This window comes from Staurois parvus, unplaced genomic scaffold (assembly GCF_062004578.1).
Source record: "Staurois parvus isolate SC_StPar_1 unplaced genomic scaffold, SC_StPar_1.0 ptg000257l, whole genome shotgun sequence".
Lineage (NCBI taxonomy): Eukaryota > Metazoa > Chordata > Amphibia > Anura > Ranidae > Staurois > Staurois parvus.
In genome coordinates, this window is record NW_028318053.1 from 1,442,151 (window position 1) to 1,462,700 (window position 20,550).

A 20,550-nucleotide genomic window follows, 5' to 3' on the forward strand; every position below is an offset into this window, starting at 1 on the left:
CGGCTTCACAGCCGGGTACCCACTGCGCATGCGCGTGTAGCGCTGCGCTTCCTGAATGGTCCTGTAGTCTTCTGGGACCTATAACGTGTCTCAAAGACTATGGGGAGGGAGGAAGAGAGGACACCTTCCACTTCTGATCACCTAGGTGATCATAGCAGAAGTGGGAGCGGGTACCTGTCAAATTCTCCCCCCGCACCCCAAAGGTGCCAATCCTTAATGGGGAGCGGGGGACCAATCTTTAAAGCGGAACTTCCCCTTTTGGGTGGAACTCCGCTTTAAATAAAAATTTTGATCTCGGTATGATGATATGTAAAATACGACCTCTAATAGTATATGCAATGCATATAGATATTCAAGAATAGATTACTTTACATATTAACTAAATTATACACCAAACTTTTGAGGTTTTTGTCCAATTAATCAAAACAATAAATCGGCCACCTAATCAATTATGAAAAAGTTGTAGCCCTGAACTTTATTAAAACTAGTATCTGTTGATACAATGAACATCAGGGTCAGCATAATGTACAGAGTGTAGGGGTCAGGATAAGAAACATACAAAACATATAGAGTGTAGTTTCTCCTTACATCTGAGTCCCCAGATTCCCCCAGCATTCCCTTCTTACATCAGAGTCTACAGAGCCCCACTGACATCAGAGACCTCCTTTACATCAGAGGCCACAGCATTACATCTTATATCAGAGTTCCCCCCTTAAATCAGCGCTCCCACAGAGTCTCCAGAGTTCCACTTTATACTGGGAAATCTGATGTAAAAAACACTGTGGACTCTGGTGTAAAGGGTAACTCATCAGCAGAGCCCCCCCTACATTAGAGTTCCCAGCATTCCCTCTTATATCACAGTCCACAGAGTTTCCCTTCATATACACTGTAAGGGGGGACTCAGATGACCAGAGACCCCCCTTACATCAGAGTTCCCCTTTATATACGCTGTAAGGGGGGACTTTGAAATAAGGGGTTCTCTACGGACTGTGATGTAAGGGGGGCCTCTGATGTGAAGGGGCCTCTGGTTATCACAGAGATCCCACTTACTGTACATCAGAGTTCCCCTTTAACCCAGAGTCTGCAGAGTTTCTCTTTAAACCAGTGTGCCTGACCAGCATTTGTAGAAGGGGGGCAGGTCAGCCATGGCAGCCCCCCTCACAGCACAGAGTCTTTCTCCCTATATGACCAGCCCCCCTTCCTTCCCCAGTATGTATGAGCATTGCCCTCCCTACAAATCCCAGCATGGCAGACTAGGATCCCATGTGTCAGCTGTACTCCAGTGCCCCACACACAGGATGACTGAGTAGTACTGCATGAGAGAACACCATCTCTCCCTGGCTGCTGCAGTGACCCACACACACTGCCAAAGTCTGTGCCCTTCCTCTCCCACTCTCTCCTTACCAGACACTGACATGTTTTAAATCCTGACTCCAGGCAGCTCTCCGTTGTCTGCAGGGTGTAAGCTGGGAGGTGGGCCACTCGGAGGCGGAGCAGCCTGGGTCTGTGCTTGCACTTGATTGGTTGCTAGGATGGTAGGTGTTCCTAGCAACCAAAATTTTTCACAACGTGGACACTGGACTGTGGTAGTTAGTGGTGGCTCGGTGCTAGCTGAAAGGACTTGTTTATTATATGAAAAAAAGGGGGAGGTTTTTGGGCGGCAGGGCCTATATTAAGCTGGGGCCTGGAGCTTCAGCTCCAATTGCCCGTATGTTAATCCGACCCTGAGTGGCACAACAGTTTATTAGTATAGTTTTTAACTTCTTTTTTCATAGTACCAGAGCACTTTGCCTTTAAAATGTAAAAAATAAGTAAAGTACAACCATGGTACATTTTAATGTAGGAAATAACATTTGCTAACAATAATGAAATGTAGCTGTGTGAAAAATAAAAGTTTTTTACCTTTTGACCCCTTTGAGGTTTTATTCTGTGACCATGTGACTGCATAGACCTCCTTCAGTTCCCTCTCACTCTAGAGGAGGCGTGTCCTACTAAGTGGTCAGGTAGCGTACATTCCCTATCTGTGTGCATAGCAGTCCGGTATCTGTATTCCTGACTTATGTAGGCCATAGACGGTTTGTTTATCGGACGATTTTTCATCCAAAAAATGAAACATCGTTTGTCTTGCCACCAATGATTTTGAAAATTGCCCGTTTTTCACTAATTTTCCAGCATGACTGATAAACGAAACGAGGAGGAACCACGAAAATCGGCCGATGCCATTACTCCACTAACAGTGCGAAAATCGGCCGATCATTCTTTCGGATGAAAAACCGGTCAATAAACGAACCGTCTATGGCCTGCATTACACAGCTCTCTCCCATCTACAATCATCCTCTGGCCAGCTCCTCTCTCCTGGCCTGCAGCCGATCTCCACCACACACAGTGCCCCAGTTCTGATGATAGTTTGCAGCCCTCCCCCATCTTCAATCACCTCAAATTCAGCTCTTTCTTCAAGTCCTGCAGTCAACCTCCACCTCCAGCTGAGAGCCTGGCTGTCACGTACCTGACTGGAGGCTGCAATAGAGAGAGGGCTCCCCTTATGGATAAGTGCAGTGCGCCCCTGGAGGTGGAAACAGGAGGTGCAGTGCCCAAAGAAGCACGGATTGCCAGTGGTGTTGCTGCTTGGAGATGCTTGATGAGATGGAACCCGTGGGTGCTCCGGTTGCAAGAGGAGTTTCTCCAGAGAACACGTGGATCCCGGAGGATGGGTATAGTCAGTAGCCAGAGCCAGGGTCAATATGGAGCAATGTCAGCATCAAGCTGGGGTCATACACTGAGCAGCGGACAGGAGCAAGGTCAGGATCAAGCTGGGGTCAAGTACAGAGCAGCAGACAGGAACAAGGTCAGGAGCAAGCCAGGGTCATACACAGAGCAGCAAACAATAACAAGGTCAGGATCAAGCCGTGTCTGTAATGAGTAATCAGCAGTAAACTCAGGAACACAGGACCACAGGAACGGGAGGGGCTGATGATAATCCAGCAATCACTGAGTAGAGCTGTAGTCCTTATAAAGGCCACTGAGTGTCAGCAATTAGTGCACCCTACGTGTTCCGGTGCATTTTTGTGTACAGGAATGCGTGATTACATGCCGCCCGCCTATGCGTATGCGCAGTTCTTTGCGTAAATTGGCGCGGCCATATTGAACATTGGCGTATCTGCCCGAGTTTCCTTGTCTTTTCCACTGACACTGGCCAGTCTGCAGTCCTTCCTAACCTCCTGTAATAATAAAGAAGTAATAAAGAATAATAAAAGACGTTACAGGCAACACTCACAAAACAGTAGGTATAATTGAAAGCATATATGGGCTTTTCATTTTAGGATTTACAAATACTTTATTTAAAAATGTAAAAACAGAGAGCACAAAAACACTTCAAAACCACAACTCTACATTCCCCAAACCCCTTCTATTCCTGTATCCCCAATTTTTTCCAAAAAATTATAAGTATAGATCTCAGGAAGAACGGACATCAGGACAGCATCACTTGAAAAGACCGCAAATAAAAAGAGACAATGCAGGTTTTATCTTGCAGTAACAATTGTGTGCATTATCTGAGAGAAAATAGCCACAAATATTTTTCAGTGGCTGGACAGTATGTAAACAGCTTGGTTAAACTGCAGTGTAAGATGGAAAAGATTTTATCTTAAAATAAATCTTGGAATGTCTAATTTGAAAGACAAACACACAAATATTTTACAGTGGCTTAACAGCATGTGAGCAACTTGGTAAGGCCACAGTGTAAGGAGGAGAGATGAAGCAGGTTTGATGTTGAAGTAAATATGAGAGTGTGTTATCTGAGAGACAATAGGCAAAATACTGTACAGTCACTGGACTGTATGTAGGCAGTTCAGTTAGGCCAAAATGTAAGAGGGAGAGATTAGGCAGGATTTTTCTTGAAGTGTATTATCTGAGATGAGCTCCAGGGGTGGACTGACAACTCATGGGGCCCTCGGGCAATAGAGAATCATGGGGCCCCTGTGTCCTTGCCAACACTCAAAGCACACCCAAAAAAGCCTATAAAAAGGTAACAGGGGCATTTCCTACTGACCCCGGGCCCTTGGGCAGTGCCTGAATGCTCGAATAGTCAGTCCGCCCTTGATGAGCTCGCATGAGTGATCAATATTTTGGGCTGAATGACAGTGAAAATTTTAGTCTGTTACAATACTAGCTGTAATTTTGTACTCATTGGTAATTCAAGACTGTTCACTTTAATGGAGGTGAGCTGGTCCACACCACCGGGGAACAGACATATTTGATTCTCTGTAACAAAATCTCCTGTTGTGTTGAAGGCCGTCTTACACAGCACACTAACTGCAGGGCAAGCTTGAAGCTCCAACTTCTACTGTTCAGCTTCCAGCCAGTAGTCCAGCTTGGATACCCATACTTTATGGGGTCCTCTTTGTAAGAGTGTCCACATCAGCCCAATGTAGACATTAATCATGATTAAAGTGGAAATGTATGCTAGGAAATCAAAAGGAGCAGACAGGCAGGATTTTAATGCAGTAGAGACATGCTTTGTCTCTTCTGCATTAAAGTTTCTTACCTGCTTGTCCACCCCTGTACAGTGAGCTACACAAGCACAGATCACTGCACAGACTTGTCAATGCTGAAGCTGACAGAACTCCACCATATGCATGGAAGTGATGTCCTCTCACCCCAGCCAATAAGAGCAGCTGGCCAAAAGCAAGTTTTCCTTTTCTTCCTGCTGCTGTGTCATCAGTGCTGGTCTATCAAGCCACAGAGTGTGTTTGTTTTCTGTGAGGAACACATTTAGGGATTGTATCACTAATTCCTACTTTACCATGGTTCACTATTCTAGCCACCTTTTTAAAAAGGTGCCAAAATGCTTCAGGTCTTCTTAATGATGAGCCACTGATACAGCAAAAAGAACTCCAGCTCCCCGGAACCTGCTCTCATACTGTAATTATATTGGTACTTGTTGACGGCACGAAGCTGCTGGTGCAGCCTCTGAATCATGGCCAAAGTTGAGTTGCATCATGTGGTCATTCAGTTTACAGGCATCCTATGTTGCTGCTGCATTTCTTTTAGGCAAACACTGGGAGGGTATGAATGCCTATAGTGGCTTCAAACTCTTTTGGTTTGGTGAAGGACCTCCTGCAAGCCTAGGTGCTTAATGAGGATCTGCTGTTCCACCAAGCTGAGGACAGACAAGATTTATTTGTCAATTTTCACAGGTACAATCGAAGCCAGGAGATTAGTGCCATTGTCATACATGACCTTGCCTGGATAAAGATGGCATGGAGTCAGCCACCTCTCAGTCTGCGTCTGAAGAGCTGCTGAAACTACTGGCTCATTGTTGCTCCTTTTCTCCAGGCCTCTAAACTGCAAAACAGCGTTTGTTCAGCTTGGGACATTGCAAATGCTTTGGAGAATCCAGTGAGAAGGAGGGGTACAGGGTATTGAGCTATTACCAATGTACATAGGGCAGTAGCACCATCTCCAGTGGTGGGTCCTTTTCAACATCATTCCCAGCCATCAGAAAATTGAAAAGTGCACATGTAGCTTCCCTGCCCGTGCTTGCTGGACCACATATCCATGGTAAAGCGTACTGCCACTGACAGTGTTGTACAGCGACACAGACAATTTACATTCCAAATTCTGGTGGAGGACAGGGATGGCTTTATGAGCAAAATATGGCAGTTGGGCTTGGTATAGCATAGATCATAAATCTAGTAGTAGTTATTCACATTGAAAAGTTGAAGACATTTTGTAGTTTGACAAAGCCACAGTTCTAATGTGTAAAGAAAATACCCCAGTATTTAAATCCAAACAGGTAGCACCAACAGCTCAATTCAATTACCATGGAAAGGCAGATGTCATTGTTTAAGGACAGGATTGGATTTGTGAAAACTGTGGAACTACCTTGTACTAGTTTCATAATCCCATCCAAAGTTACACAAGTAGGCAATAAGCAGGTTGAACAATATAAGACAAGCCCATACAATAGTTGACTGCAGTTCTTAATTAGACATCAACAAGTAGCATCACCAAGGGATTATACAGAGCATCTCATCATCTAACCCAGGGCTAAAGCAGGAGGCATGGCTACCTGTACCGTGGCATTAATCATCCAAGAGAAAATTGTTTTACATAAAAGAATGGCAGAAGTGAGGGGGGGGGAAGGGGAGGGGGCAAGGATGAGGTACAAATGACCAGGAGCTGGTGAAGGGGGGTTGGGGAGAGGGAAGCCTAATCAAAAGTAAACTTCCTAGCATTCACCAAAGCTGACCAGATCTCATCAAATTTTTGGGGACAATTACAACCCATATACATGAACCGATTAAGGGGAAGAACGGCATTAACCATAGACCTCCATGCTGACACAGTCGGGGTGTCTGCCATTTGTCACTTAGAGAAAATCGTTTTTCTAGCATAGTATTCAGAATAAAATCTAAACAGCGTCTGATTGGTGGAAGCATGGAGATTATCCGTTATACCAAGCATTGATATTAAGGGTTTAAAGTAATAGTTGCAGTGTTAATTACATTAATGTCAGCAACCATCACCAGCTAAAAGTTTTGAATATATGAATATACACGCAGGACCAGACCATGTGAATAAAGTTCGCCACTTCAGTTTGACATTTAGGACAATTTACATGGGTGGTGAGATAAATGGCTGACAGTCTGTGGGGAGTGTAATACACTTTATGAAGAAACGTAAGCTGGACTAGGTGATCATTGGCTGAGACCATCAGAGGAAGATACTGCTGGACCCCTTCATTTCAGTCTTCACTAGTTAAGGTAGGCAGGTCACATTGTATAGTTTAGTAAATGTGGTACTGTCTCCAACTGTAAGTCTAAGATATATGGAAGACAATGGTCTATCAATATTTTGGGCAATTAAGAGTCTCTCTCTACCGAAAGAGAAGTCAGGGTGATGGGGTCAGGGAATTGCGCTTGTACAGCATGCCAAAGCTGTAAAAACCTGAAGAACATCCAGGAAGGATGACGTTTCAGCTCATCAAAGGAAAGGAAATGCCCTTCAGGCATGATATAACGCCATACCTAACCCAGACCTGCGAGTCCAACACAGACCGCAGATTAATCAAAGTAGGGTTACCCCAAAGTGGGGTGTGAGGGGAGATAGTCATTGGTTCATTCTTAGCCATAGTGGCTTGTTTCCAGACAAAAACAGTAGTCTTCATAGGGGCGGTGATATTAGGGTTGGACCGAGGGCCCCTGTACACTAGATTACTAAACTCTGAATAAGATCCCAAAAGCGCTGCCTCCAAATTTACTACTGGGTTAGACTTAATCTGAGCTGACCACCAACACACTGTTACCAGCACCGCAGCCCAATAGTACTTTTTAAAATAAGGCAGGACTAACCCCCCTCCAGCCAGAGGGAGCTGCAGGGTGGTCCTAGCTATTCTCAGGGTGGAGCCTGCCCATGCAAAGGAAGTGATAGCTTGTTCTATTTTCAAAAAGAAGGCATTATTTATGGGCACTGGAATATGTCGAAAAATATACAAAAATTTCCAAAGGTAAGTCATCTTAATAAGGTTCACCTTCCCAACCAGAGTGAAGGGCAATGATTTCTAGACCAAACATTTTTGTACAAACTGATGTAGGATTGGATACAGATTATCGGTCAAGTATTTAGACAAATCCCTTTGAACTTGTACACCTAAGTATTTGAACTGGGATACCCATGCAAGTGGAGTCGGCAGAGTCAAAGGGGTTGCTGATGAAGTTAAGGGAAACAGCACTGATTTTTCCTAAATTATTCTAATGCTTAAATAAGTACCGAAGGTATTAATAATATATAGGACCACAGCCAATGACTGTTGGACATCCAGCAAATATAGGAGGGCATCATCCGCATAGAAGGACACCTTTTCCATCAGAGGTTCAACCAGTATGCCTTGGACCAAAGAAGATGCTCTTATGAATAGCACCAAAGGCTCATTTGCTAGGGCAAAGAGGCCCAGGGAGAGGGGGAACCCCTCGGAGCTGAAGGACTTGGATAGGATGTTATTTATCTGTACTCTAGCAGTGAAAGTAGAGTATAAAAGTTGGATGCAAGAGATAAAATTCAGGCCAATACCAAATTTACGCATCACCATCCATAGGTTTTCCCACTCCACCAAGTTGAAGGCCTTTTCAGCGTCAAGGGAGGCCCCCGGGTTCCCAGAGCTCCCAGCATAGGCAATAATGATGGACAGCATACGCAGATTGATATCTGTCTCCTTGCCAGGCATGAAATCAGTTTTATCTCTATGGATCAGGGAAAGGATGACTTTATTAAGGCGTGAGGCTAGTACAGCAATGGGCAAACTACGGCGGACCTTTTAATCCGGCCCGCGGAACGTGGGAAACATTGGCTGTCAGGATGTAGGCGGGGCAGCGTGACGAACTCCTCTCCTCTCACAGTCCGCCCTGAAGACCGGAACGGCGCGGGAACACGGCGAGAGGAACGTGCGGAGCAAAGGTAAGTGAATTGACACAATATGGGGAATGAATTACTATAGGGGGGATGAATTACTATATGGGGGATTAATTACTATGGGGGATGAATTACTATATGGGGGATGAATTACTATGGGGGATGAATTACTATGGGGGATGAATTACTATAGGGGGGATTAATTACTATAGGGGGGATGAATTACACTATGGGGGATGAATTATTATGGGGGGTGAATTACTATATGGGGGATGAATTACTATATGGGGGATGAATTACTATGGGGGATGAATTACTATGGGGGATGAATTACTATATGGGGGATGAATTACTATGGGGGATGAATTACTATGGGGGATGAATTACTATATGGGGGGTGAATTACTATGGGGGATGAATTACTATGGGGGATGAATTACTATATGGGGGATTAATTACTATAGGGGGGATGAATTACTATATGGGGGATGAATTACTATGGGGGATGAATTACTATATGGGGGATGAATTACTATGGGGATGAATTACTATATGGGGGATTAATTACTATGCTTACTATGGGGGAATATTACTATACTTACTATGGATGGCATGGTAGTGGCTGGGCTGGCCAGCAGCTAGTCCGGCCCCCGGGTCCAATATATGAACCCATTGCGGCCCTCAAGTCAAAAAGTTTGCCCACCCCTGGGCTAGTACCTTGGTAAATATTTTGGCATCTACGTTCAGAAGGGAGATTGGCCTATAAGAAGAGCAAAGTTATGGATTCTTATTTGGCAGCACTGCTATTATGGCCCGCAGCATAGATGCTGGAAGGGAGGCAGCATCTAGGGAAGACATTAAGACCTCTTGGAGTTTTACCACCAGAGGGTCACTATAAATTTAAAAAAAACTCAGAGAGTAAACCCTGATCTCCAGGGGTTTTTCCTGTCTGCATAGAGCCTATGACCCTTTGTATCTCCTTCAGGGTAATCAGGGCATCAAGCAATTGCTGTGATTGATCTGAAAGAACAGGGAATTCAATACCCTCTAGAAAGGAGTTCAGCCTCTCAAAATCAGGAGCAGAGGTAGAGGAATAAAGTGTGGCATAATAATTTGCAAAACAGGCATTGATAACTTCCGGATCAGTCAGCAGCCTGCCATCAGTGTCTCTAATAGTTGCTATATGTTGCCATCTCCTTATCCCTCTCCTACTCATGCTATGCCTTTCTCCCAAATAGAGGCTTAGTATTGCATTGTGCTATACAGTGCTACATTGTGCTAAATTGGAGAGATATATTTTCTTGTGTACCGCCCTGTATCAACAGTTTGAGAACCAACAGTTCTTTCTACGATTACCTACTAGTGTTTCAGCACCGACTGCAGTTTTTTAGTTTCTTGGTCTGCCTTTCAGTGCCATCAAATACATTAGGATGGCTGCTCTCTCTAGTCCAGTTGAATTTATGTAACTACTACTAGAAAGTGAATAATGTGTTTATTGTCTGACCCCAGATGTACAGTGTAGACAATGAGAGTGTTTGGGATTCAAGGCCAGTCTTCACTAGAAATAAGTGTAAGATTCACGCAGGTAAAACATGTTTAAATCCCCCCACCCAAATTTCCTTTTATTTTCTTTATTTAGAACATGTGTCTTTGAAGGGGTTCTTAATATTTTTTGTTTTAGGCCAATTGTTATTCATGTTCTGTTTATATTTTGTACTACACTTATATATGCCCAAGACCATCATGGCAGGTGTCAGGATGGAGAGAGGTGGGAGTTCAGTGAATATTTGCTGATCTTCCCTGTGAAATATGAACTCAAAAGCATTCAGTTCTGAGCACTTTCAGGTTTGGAGCTATCAAATCCCTATGCTCTGTTTTTTTTCTACAGGCTCTCTTTTTCAGAACATATATCCTGCTTTGGGGTTTTAAATGTTAATAAAAAGATATGTGCTCAAAATGGGAAAAAATGGCTTCAGCAATAAATGTGTTAAAGCTGATTGCACCTTTAAAAATCACAAGAAATTTCCATTCACCTTTTCAATTTACAACAATGCTTTACAAAGGTTTATGGAAATCTCCCAATTTTCAACAAAATATGTAGACAATGAAAACTCTTGTATTGAGTCATCCCTACTTTGAGTGTATATACTCATCACTAGATGAATGGAAAGGTCCAAAATGTGTTCTTGCATAAAGGCCTCTTTGCTATCTGCCTATGTCTGTGACATATGATATGCAAATAGTGATGATCCCTATACCTTGGTACATGAGGGAGGAGTAATAGCAGAAAGGCATTAACAGTTCATTAAAATTACATGATCAAAACCTGAATTTTCATTGAAATATCATTTTAAAAAAATATTCGCTAAGATTCATTTGTTGATCTAAGAGCAAAAGAACAAGTGATGTAGAATCACACAATTGAATAGCCTGTGTGTGATCTCTGGATAGCAACACACTTTCCAAGAAAATGAGACACATTCCAAGAAAATAAGTAAATTTTTTTTAAGCACAGAAAAATTATAATCTAATATCTATCTTTTTGTAGGTATTATACAACGTTTTTGATGCCTTTGTTGCTATTGGAGGTGAAAATGTGACAGGTGTGGATTGCGTCAAAGGTGTCGGTATGTATAGGTTTAAAAAAAATATTATTTCAATTCTGTATTTTCTGCTGCTTTTATTGTATCTGTTTCATTACCACAAGTACTGGACAGAGTAAAAAGTAGGTAATATTCAAGCACCCAAGCAAAATGTGGCAAAAAGTAAAAAATGTTCAACATTTTATGAACTTCAGACATAAAAAGTTTACAAATCTAGAAAAAAATGTGTGTACTTGTAACTTCCAAAAGCAGTGTGACCTTAAATGTCAGCCCTATATCATTAAATAAGCAATACGGATTGCTGCGACAAGCATGGTCAATAACACATGTCGAAGAGGCCTCAATGGAGACAAATGCTACTAAGTATGATTTAAAATGCATTTGTGTTCAATACGCATGTAAGATGTCCCCAATAGTACAGGCATATGATCCTGGGCAAAATCAAGATTGGCCCTAATGGCTAAACAATATACACAATCAAAATGATGTCTATTATTATGGAAACATTAAAATATATAAATTAAGTCCTCGGTGTAAACAATACAGCTGCAAAAAAAGAGTTATAATAATGTCCACTTAAAGCCAGTGCATAAACTGCAGTTTAGTAATCAAAGATGATGTTAGAGGTTAGTATAATAAGCAATGCTGTTAGTAAGCTGTCCCATAGGAGGACAGAAGTAGTTACAAATTGTCAACAGTTGTATGCTAGAAAAAGCTCAGGCTGGAATGTTCAGGAATAGTACAGGCAGGCAGAGTCAAATATATATTCAGTGGTAACATTCAGCACACTTAGATTTCAATTGTGCTTAGTATTCGTTTCACATGTAATGAGGTAGATTAAGTGCACTTTAAATAGTGCCATCCACTTGTTGACAAGATCAACATACAAGCACCATAGTAGGTATAGAGTCTATCAAGCAGAAAAAGAGAGAGGCACAAAGCAAACAAAAGCTATGTATAATTTTAGTGCAGTTTATGTACAAGTGCATAAGCCACTTACTGCTTCCTTCACAGTGATCAAAACTGTGCAATCTCTCCAAATCTCAAAAGAGTTGTTAGCCCGCTGATTCCTCTTTGTGCCAATCATCTGCCGCTGTGTTACATAGGATAATGCCTTACATAGGGTACATCCACTGTGTGGGGAATTCCTTGGTCATCAGACAGTGGTGTTGACTCCAGCCGGCTATCACCAATTCAACAGGGGGACACCCGTGGACGCCACATCCGTATGTGATGACGTCATCATGTTGATGCATTTCATTCGCCAGTCACTGCAAACTTCTTCAGAACAAGGAGGAGACAGTCTAGCTGTTTAAATACCTTTCTATGTACACGCTTATCAGGTAGCAGCATCTGCTAGTGTTAAGATGTCATCACTACAATAGATTAGTAATAGTCAATGGTTTACATGTCATTATTTATAATGAAAGCAATTGAAGAGGATATGGGGTGGAGATCCTCCGGAAAAACAATCCATTTCTATAACAGCCAAGAATTCCCTACTTAATAATAAGGTCAAGGAACTAGCACATAAAAAGGGGAAAGCAAGAAAAACAAAAGAAAGAAGAGGGAAAAGGACAAGAAACAAGAAGAGGGGAGGAAACGTTATATCAGTCTAAGAAAATCTTAACATTCAGCTTGGTATTTAGTCCATTGGGCACTAATGTCCCCAACTTGTAAATCCAGTATTTCTCTTTGCAGAGTAACATTGTATCAAAGTCACCCCTTCAGGGTGGTAAGTTGGGAGCAAAAATACCTTTGACTTTAAGGCCCTCTTTTTGTCCATTGTGCATCTCTCTAAAGTGTTGTGCTAGCGGCTTCTCTTTTTCTTTTCCCTCCACTTTGGGTTTACTTTTAATGTCTCTAAACTGTTCACCTATGTGTATCCATAATTGTCTCTTTGATTTTACCACATATAATTTATCAATATCACCAACTTTCCTCTTCCTCTCTCTGATCTCTCCCTTATTAGCTTCACTCTCTCCTTGGCTTCCTCCTCCTTGTCATCCAACTATCAAACAGTTACCCGTAGACACCTTCCTTATCTTAACCCTTCTCTTCTTTTTTCAGCAACAGATTGTCTCTATGACAAAATCTCAGCCCTGTCCTGCCCCAACCTGGCCACTTCTGTCTACAGTAGTTCACTGTCATCCACCCTGGACACATTGGCCCCCCTCACTACACACAGAATTAGGCCCTGACCGCTACAGCCCTGGCAAACAGACAATACCAGATGCCTCAAAAAACGTAGCCGTGCTCTGGAGCATTTATGGCTTAAGACTAGAGCCCAGCAAGACTTCGACCAATTTAAATCTGCCCTTCAAAAATACAAATCTTGTCTCCACACTGCCAAACAGACCTCTTTTATCACTCTCATTAACACCCTCTCACGCAATCCCCATCAACACTTTTCTACCTTTAACTCTCTACTTCATACTTCTTTACCTCCACCCACTAACTCACTCACTGCCCAGGAGATAGCTAATCACTTAAAAAATAAGAATGATACAATTCGTAACGAGATCTCCACTGTACCGATAACTCCCTCACCCTACACTCCTTGTCCACCTGCACAATCTATACTTCCCTTGTTTAACCCAGCTACTATAGAGGAGGCTGGTAAACTGTTTTCTAAAGCCCACCTAACCACCTGCCCCCTGGACCCTGTTCCCTCACAAATACTACGGTCACCCTCTGGCTCTATCCTTCATTCTTTAACTCATATCTTCAATCTCTCCCTTTCTACTGGCATCTTCTCCAACTCTCTAAAACATGTGCTAGTCACCCCCATACTTAAAAAACCCACACTGTACCCTGCCAATCTTAGCAATCTAAGACCCATCTCCTTACTCCCTTTTGCCTCCAAACTTCTTGAACGTCTAGTCTACAACCGGCTGAGCTGCCACCTTATTGAAAATAACCTTCTTGATCCCCTTCAGTCTGGATTTCGCCCACAACACTCCACAGAAACTGCTCTCCTAAAACTCACAAACAACTTACTAACAGCTAAAATCAATGGTCACTATTCCGTACCCTTGCTCTTGGACCTCTCCGCTGCCTTTGACACAGTTGACCACCCCCCCCCTCCTCAAAAAACTCTATTTACTGGGTCTCTGTGACTGTACTCTCCATTGGTTTTAATCTTACCTATCTCACCGCACCTTCAGTGTCACAACTCTACTTTCCTCTCCTACGCCAATACCATTTCTATGCTGATGACACACAAATCTATCTCTCTACTCCTCAGCTCACCCCATCAGTTTCCTCACGTATCACCGATTTACTAACAGACATATCAGACTGGATGTCACACCACTTCCTAAAACTCAATCTATCCCAAACTGAGCTCATAATATTATATGCGGCCTGAGCCTCCATTTTTGCTTTCCTAAATGCGGCCTAAGCCTCTATTTCTGCTTTCTTTTGGGCGAAAGCTGCCTGAATTTTAGAAGCTTCAGCATCAGCAAGGGCTTTTATTAGTTGTTGACTGAGTGTAGAAGACCTTGATTGTAGGGATTTGGAAGATCTTGAGGAGCATCTAGTAGATGCAGAGCGATAGGATCTGGATTCATGGAGCTGTGTTCTCACTTCTGCCTTTGTCTTTGTTCGCACCACTAAATTGTCTTTTTTAAGATTGAGTGTCTCAAAACTCATTAATTCTTCCAATGACCCTTGAGTGTTGTACCGCTTTAAGAGAGCAATATATTTAACACACAGTCTTTGATAATTCTCATAAGCAACATTCAATTGCTGGATATCACCCTCTAGTTGTATTGGCTCATGAGATTGTTGGGAGAGAGCAGACATGCATTTAGCAGTATTAGACCATACGTCATTGATATTAGAGAGTAGTTCTTGCTTGTTAGCATTAAGATTCTTTTGCACCTTCCAGGTTGGTTTTGTTAAGCGTTTTTTTTCTTTTGTCTGATTTAAGGTTTAAGTCCTGAACTGGTTGTGTGTTAGTTTCCCCAGACTGTATATTACTTTCTTGAAACATGTTAGCAAGGAGAGGGGTTGATAGAAAGTTTACAGATAAATGTATCAGTTGTTCTGTGGATGAGCTCAGGTTTCCTAGGCAATGGTTGCAGAAAAGTTTTCTTTCACTTCCTTATAAGATTTCACAGACAAGCCATGTGCTAATGCATACAGATGCAGTGTATAAACTTGCAGTTGTAAGACATTCATATCAATAATTTGTACTGACTCTGATGAGTGTTATGCTGAGATATACTTGCAGACATGTACAGGCTTGTGTAGAGATGGCTTCACTCTGTTAGCTGCTATATCCAGTGTCCATATAACATCTCACTGTTTATCCAAAGCTAGCAAGGATCCTATGAAGATATTTCACTGATATTTTGACTGTTCTGTCTCTCCAATCTAAGCATTTAAAGTGCGATCTCTGTAACTTACAGTTGTGATGAGATAGCGATAACTCCAATCTTAGTTGAATAACACAGGCAGTGAATCAATCCAGACGACACCTTGTAGATCTTTTGAAGTTTATTCCATAAACTGAGAGAATCTTACAACAATGAACATTGGATAGGTCAAAAGATCATAATGTGATCTGGTTCAATAGGACATGAGGCTTGAAGCTGAAATGCATTACTGGGAAAAAGGGTGGGCTATCTATACAGCATGAACTAAACCAAAGGAAAGGGAGGAGCAGAGACAAAATACAAAGAACACTTAAAAGGCATATGACAGTCATGTGAAACATTACACTATCCCCTCTTCAGTCTATCATGAATGCTGCTGGCAGACTCATCCACCTTACTAACCATTCCGTATCTGCCACCCCTCTCTGCCAATCCCTCCACTGGCTTCCCATTGCCCAACGGATAAAATTCAAAACATTAACAATAACGTATAAAGCCATTTATAACTCTGCCCCAAATTACATCACCAATCTTGTCTACAAATATCACCCAAACCATACTCTCTGCTCCTCGCACGACATCCTGTTCTCTAGCTCCCTTGTCTCCTCCTCTCATACTCATCTCCAGGACTTCTCCAGAGCTTCCCCCATCCTCTACAACTCTCTACCCCAGTTTATCAGACTATCGCCTACTGTGCTCACTTTTAGGCGATCTCTGAAAACCTATCTCTTCAGGGAAGCCTATCCTGCCCTCAGCTAATAATGGAATCTTCTACTCCTTCTACCAGTCCATACCCCACAGTTACTAACTTTTGTACCATTAGCCCCTCCCTCTTAGATTGTAAGCTCCAAGGAGCAGGGCCCTCCTAACCCTCCTAAGTATTGAATTGTATTGTTGCTGTATTGTCTATAATGTAAAGCGCTATATAAATCCTGTATAATAATAATAATAATAATCCCCTCCATTCGGAGACTGGGCCGCAGGGCAGTATTCCAACATGATAACAACCCCAAACACACATCCAAGATGAACACTGCCTAGCTTAAGAAGCTGAGCGTAAAGGTGATGGACTGGCCAAGCATGTCTCCAAACCTAAACCCTACTGAGCATCTGTGGGGCATCCTGAAACGTAAGGTGGAGAAGCACAAGGTCTCTAACATCCACTAGCTCCATGATGTCGTCATGGAGGAGTGGAAGAGGACTCCAGTGGCAACCTGTGAAGCTCTGGTGAACTCCATGCCCAAGAGGGTTAAGGCAGTGCTGGAAAATAATGGAGGCCACACAAAATATTGACACTTTTGTGCCCAATTTGGACATTTGCACTTAGGGGTGTACTCACTTTTGATGCCAGTGGTTTAGACATTAATGGCTGTTTGTTGAGTTATTTTGAGGGGACAGCAAATGTACACTGTTATACAAGCTTTGTAGCAAAGTGTCATTTCTTCAGTGCTGTCATATGAAAAGATATAATAAAATATTTACAAAAATATGGGGGGTGTACTCACCTCTGTGAGATACTGTAATTCATTATTTATTTGTGGCGATGAGTTTGATGGCAGAGTATAAACACTTTTGTACTGCTATATACCAAAGGTCTATATACAGTATATATATATATATATATATATATATATATATATATACACACACACACACACATATATACATACACTGTATGTACTGTATAGGGAACTATCTTGAAGTGTAGAGCTTTAGAGCTTTAAAGTGCTCAGAACACTAACCAACTTGCATCTTAAGCACTTGACCTCTAAAAGGTTTTACCCCCTTCACAACCAGGGCAGTTTTTGCTATTCCACAATGCACTAATTTAACTGGCAATTGCTCGGTCATGCAACACTCTACCCAAATTAAAATTTTTATAATTTTCACACAAATAGAGCTTTGTTTTTGCAGTATTTGATCACCACAGTTTTTTTTATTTTTTATTATATAAACAAAATAACAACATTTTCTACTTTCTGTTATAAAACATCCCATAAAAAAATTCTAATTTCTTTATACATTTAGGTCAAAATGTATTCTGCTAAATGTCTTTGGTGAAAAAATTACCAATAAGTGAATATTAAAGTGTTACTAAACCCAGGACCCTGCATTCACTATATCTGGCCTCCCACGGTACACAAAACATGGAAATGAAATTATTTTAGTAAATATAAACTGGTAAATACCTTTTTCTCATCAGCAGTTAGAGCAGTCTTGTGACTTCAGCAGAGCACTGGTTAAAGCTTGTAGGAGGAGTTTTCTTTCTGATCTAGGAGGATGTAGAACCTTTGACCCTCTGTCTGGACAGTGCTGATTGGCCCTGTGCTGATCACATGCACTCTCCCAAGAAAAAAAAACCTTTATAGCCATACACACTAAACTCATCATGTGTATGTGACTATAGGTTCAGTCTGTCTTATCAGGTGGACATTTCAACAAGAGGAGGGGCAGAGAAAAAAAGGTCAAACAGACATTTTGCACAATGCAGATTATTAACCCCTTAGGTTCCACAGTGAGTATAACAAGCATACTTTACTACATATACAGACTGATTTTACTGTTGTGGGTTTAGTAACACTAAGTTATAGCGTCTACAAACTATGGTGTATATACTGAAATTTCTGCAGCTATGATGCTATACTAGTAATAGCAGTGATTGGTGACTTATAGAGGGACAATGATAGTGTTGCGGGAAATCAGGCACTAGCTGACGCTAGCTGAGAGGTACACTAACTGACTGACACCAATAGTGATCAGTGCTAATACTGTACACGGTCATTGTACTAATGACACTGGATGGGAGGGGTTCAGCATCAAAGGACAATAAAAGGGTTCACTGTGTGCCTAACAAGTGTAATGTGTGATATGTGCTGTTTTACTAAGAGATCTGACTGTTTTTTTCTTCCTGCTTTGCAGGGAAAAGAAACAGCCAGATAGTTGATCTGTGTACAGATTGTACAGAGTGTTGTTTGTAATTGGACACAGCCGATAAGTAGGTCTCAGCTATAAATCATTGGCTGGGACCTGGTGACAAAATCCTACTGTGTCCAACTGCAGTAAGGGTCAGGAGTGAGTCTCACACGCACAGCCCAAACTCAGAAGTAGGCTTACAACGTACAGTTGTGACCAAAATTATTCAACCCCCAATGCTGTAAAGGGGTTTAGGGACTATAGTGTACATTTGGAATTGTATTCAGAATCAAATCCTACAAGGACGTTGTAACTACCCAAATGCAACTAAAATGACATCAATTGTTTATGTAATACAGTAGTAAATGGTTCTTATGTGGTTTCTTCATTGCCACAATTATTCAACCCCTTAAAGACTACCACTCTGAAGAACAGAGGTTCATACAGGTGCTTTCCATCAGGTATTGAAAACACCTGTGGATGTCACCGAGCAGCAATCAAGCATAATAAGCACCAATTAGGCAGCTTTAAAATGACTGTGATACTCAGCTCCTTCTAGACATTTACTGGTGTGGTTACAAACATGGTGAAGGCAAGAGAATGGTCCAGGAAGACAAGAGAAGAGGTGATTTCTCTTCACAGGAAGGGCAATGGCTATAAGAAGATTGCAAAGATGTTAAACATACCAAGAGACACCTTAGGAAGCATCATTCGCAAATTCAAGGCAAAGGGCACTGTTGAAACGCTACCTGGTCGTGGCAGAAAGAAGATGCTGACTTCGACTGCTGTGCGCTACCTGAAGCGTAGAGTGGAGAGAAGTCCCCGTGTGACTGCTGAGGAACTGAGAAAAGATTTGTCAGATGTGGGTACAGAAGTTTCAGCCCAGACAATAAGACGCACACTGCGTAATGAAGGCCTCCGTGCCAGAACTCCCAGGCGTACCCCCTTGCTGTCTCCAAAGAATAAGAAGAGTCGACTGCAGTATGCCAAAAGCCATGTGGACAAACCACAAAAGTTGTGGGATAGTGTTCTGTGGACTGATGAAACAAAATTAGAACTGTTTGGGCCCATGGATCAACGCTATGTTTGGAGGAGGAAGAACAAGGCCTATGATGAAAAGAACACCTTGCCTACTGTGAAGCATGGTGGAGGGTCAATCATGCTTTGGGGCTGTTTTGCTTCTGCAGGTACAGGGAAGCTTCAGCGTGTGCAAGGTACCATGAATTCTCTTCAGTACCAGGAGATATTGGATGGAAACGTGATGCAGTCCGTCACACACCTGAGGCTTGGGAGACGTTGGACCTTTCAACAGGACAATGATCCCAAGCATACCTCCAAGTCCACTAGAGCATGGTTGCAGAGGAAAGGCTGGAACATTTTGGAGTGGCCATCGCAGTCACCAGACTTAAATCCGATTGAGAACCTCTGGTGGGACTTAAAGAAAGCAGTTGCAGTGCGCAAGCCTAAGAATGTGACTGAACTGGAGGCCTTTGCCCATGAAGAATGGGCGAAGATACCCGTAGATCGCTGCAAGACACTTGTGTCAAGCTATGCTTCACGTTTAAAAGCTGTTATAACTGTAAAAGGATGCTGTACTAAGTACTAAGATTGAATGTCACTTGGGGGTTGAATAAAACTGATAATGCTGTGAGCACAGAAAAGACATTTGTGGTTATTTCATTATAACTGTTATGTTATATTTGTCTGACCTACAAGTGCCTCTTTAATGTAAATGTAAGCAAGATGACTGAATGATCAAAAGCAATGTCAAACTGGCCAAAACACTCAATTTCAGTGGGGGTTGAATAATTTTGGTCACAACTGTATATATTTCTCTGCCAGAACACAAATGCTCTGAGAGAGTGAGTCCCTCATCCACTTCGAATGTGTGGATGAAGGAATAGGCACATTTTTTCTTTCAACCTGCTGGTGAACAAAAACATGTATAATGTATGGCCTGCATAGTTCTTGTACAGCAGGTTTCCCAAGCAGGGAATCATTTTCAAGCTTGGGGTATACAAGCCCCAAGCTTGTTCAATCCTCATCTCATTATGCACCCCAGAGATCCACTCACTTTTCCTCTTAGAAGTGGTCTGGTCAAAGTGCTTGTCTCTCAGGCCTGGGAATACATAGTATATCAAAGGTCTAAAATATGTTTGTGGGCATGCAGTTACTTAACTAGTTAATTAAATAAATCTCCTAGGTTTTTAAAAAGGGGTACATTTTCTGTCTGTAAATGAATT

At 42.1% G+C, this 20,550-nt stretch overlaps 1 protein-coding gene across 1 annotated transcript in view; it reads left to right on the forward strand.

Moving 5' to 3' along the window:
- Positions 1-20,550, forward strand: part of SLC9A3 (solute carrier family 9 member A3) — a 442,722-nt gene that overhangs the window by 232,637 nt on the left and 189,535 nt on the right. Inside the window, 1 exon segment of the mRNA XM_089681031.1 lies at positions 10,958-11,036. Coding sequence (XP_089537157.1) covers positions 10,958-11,036 — 79 coding nt within the window.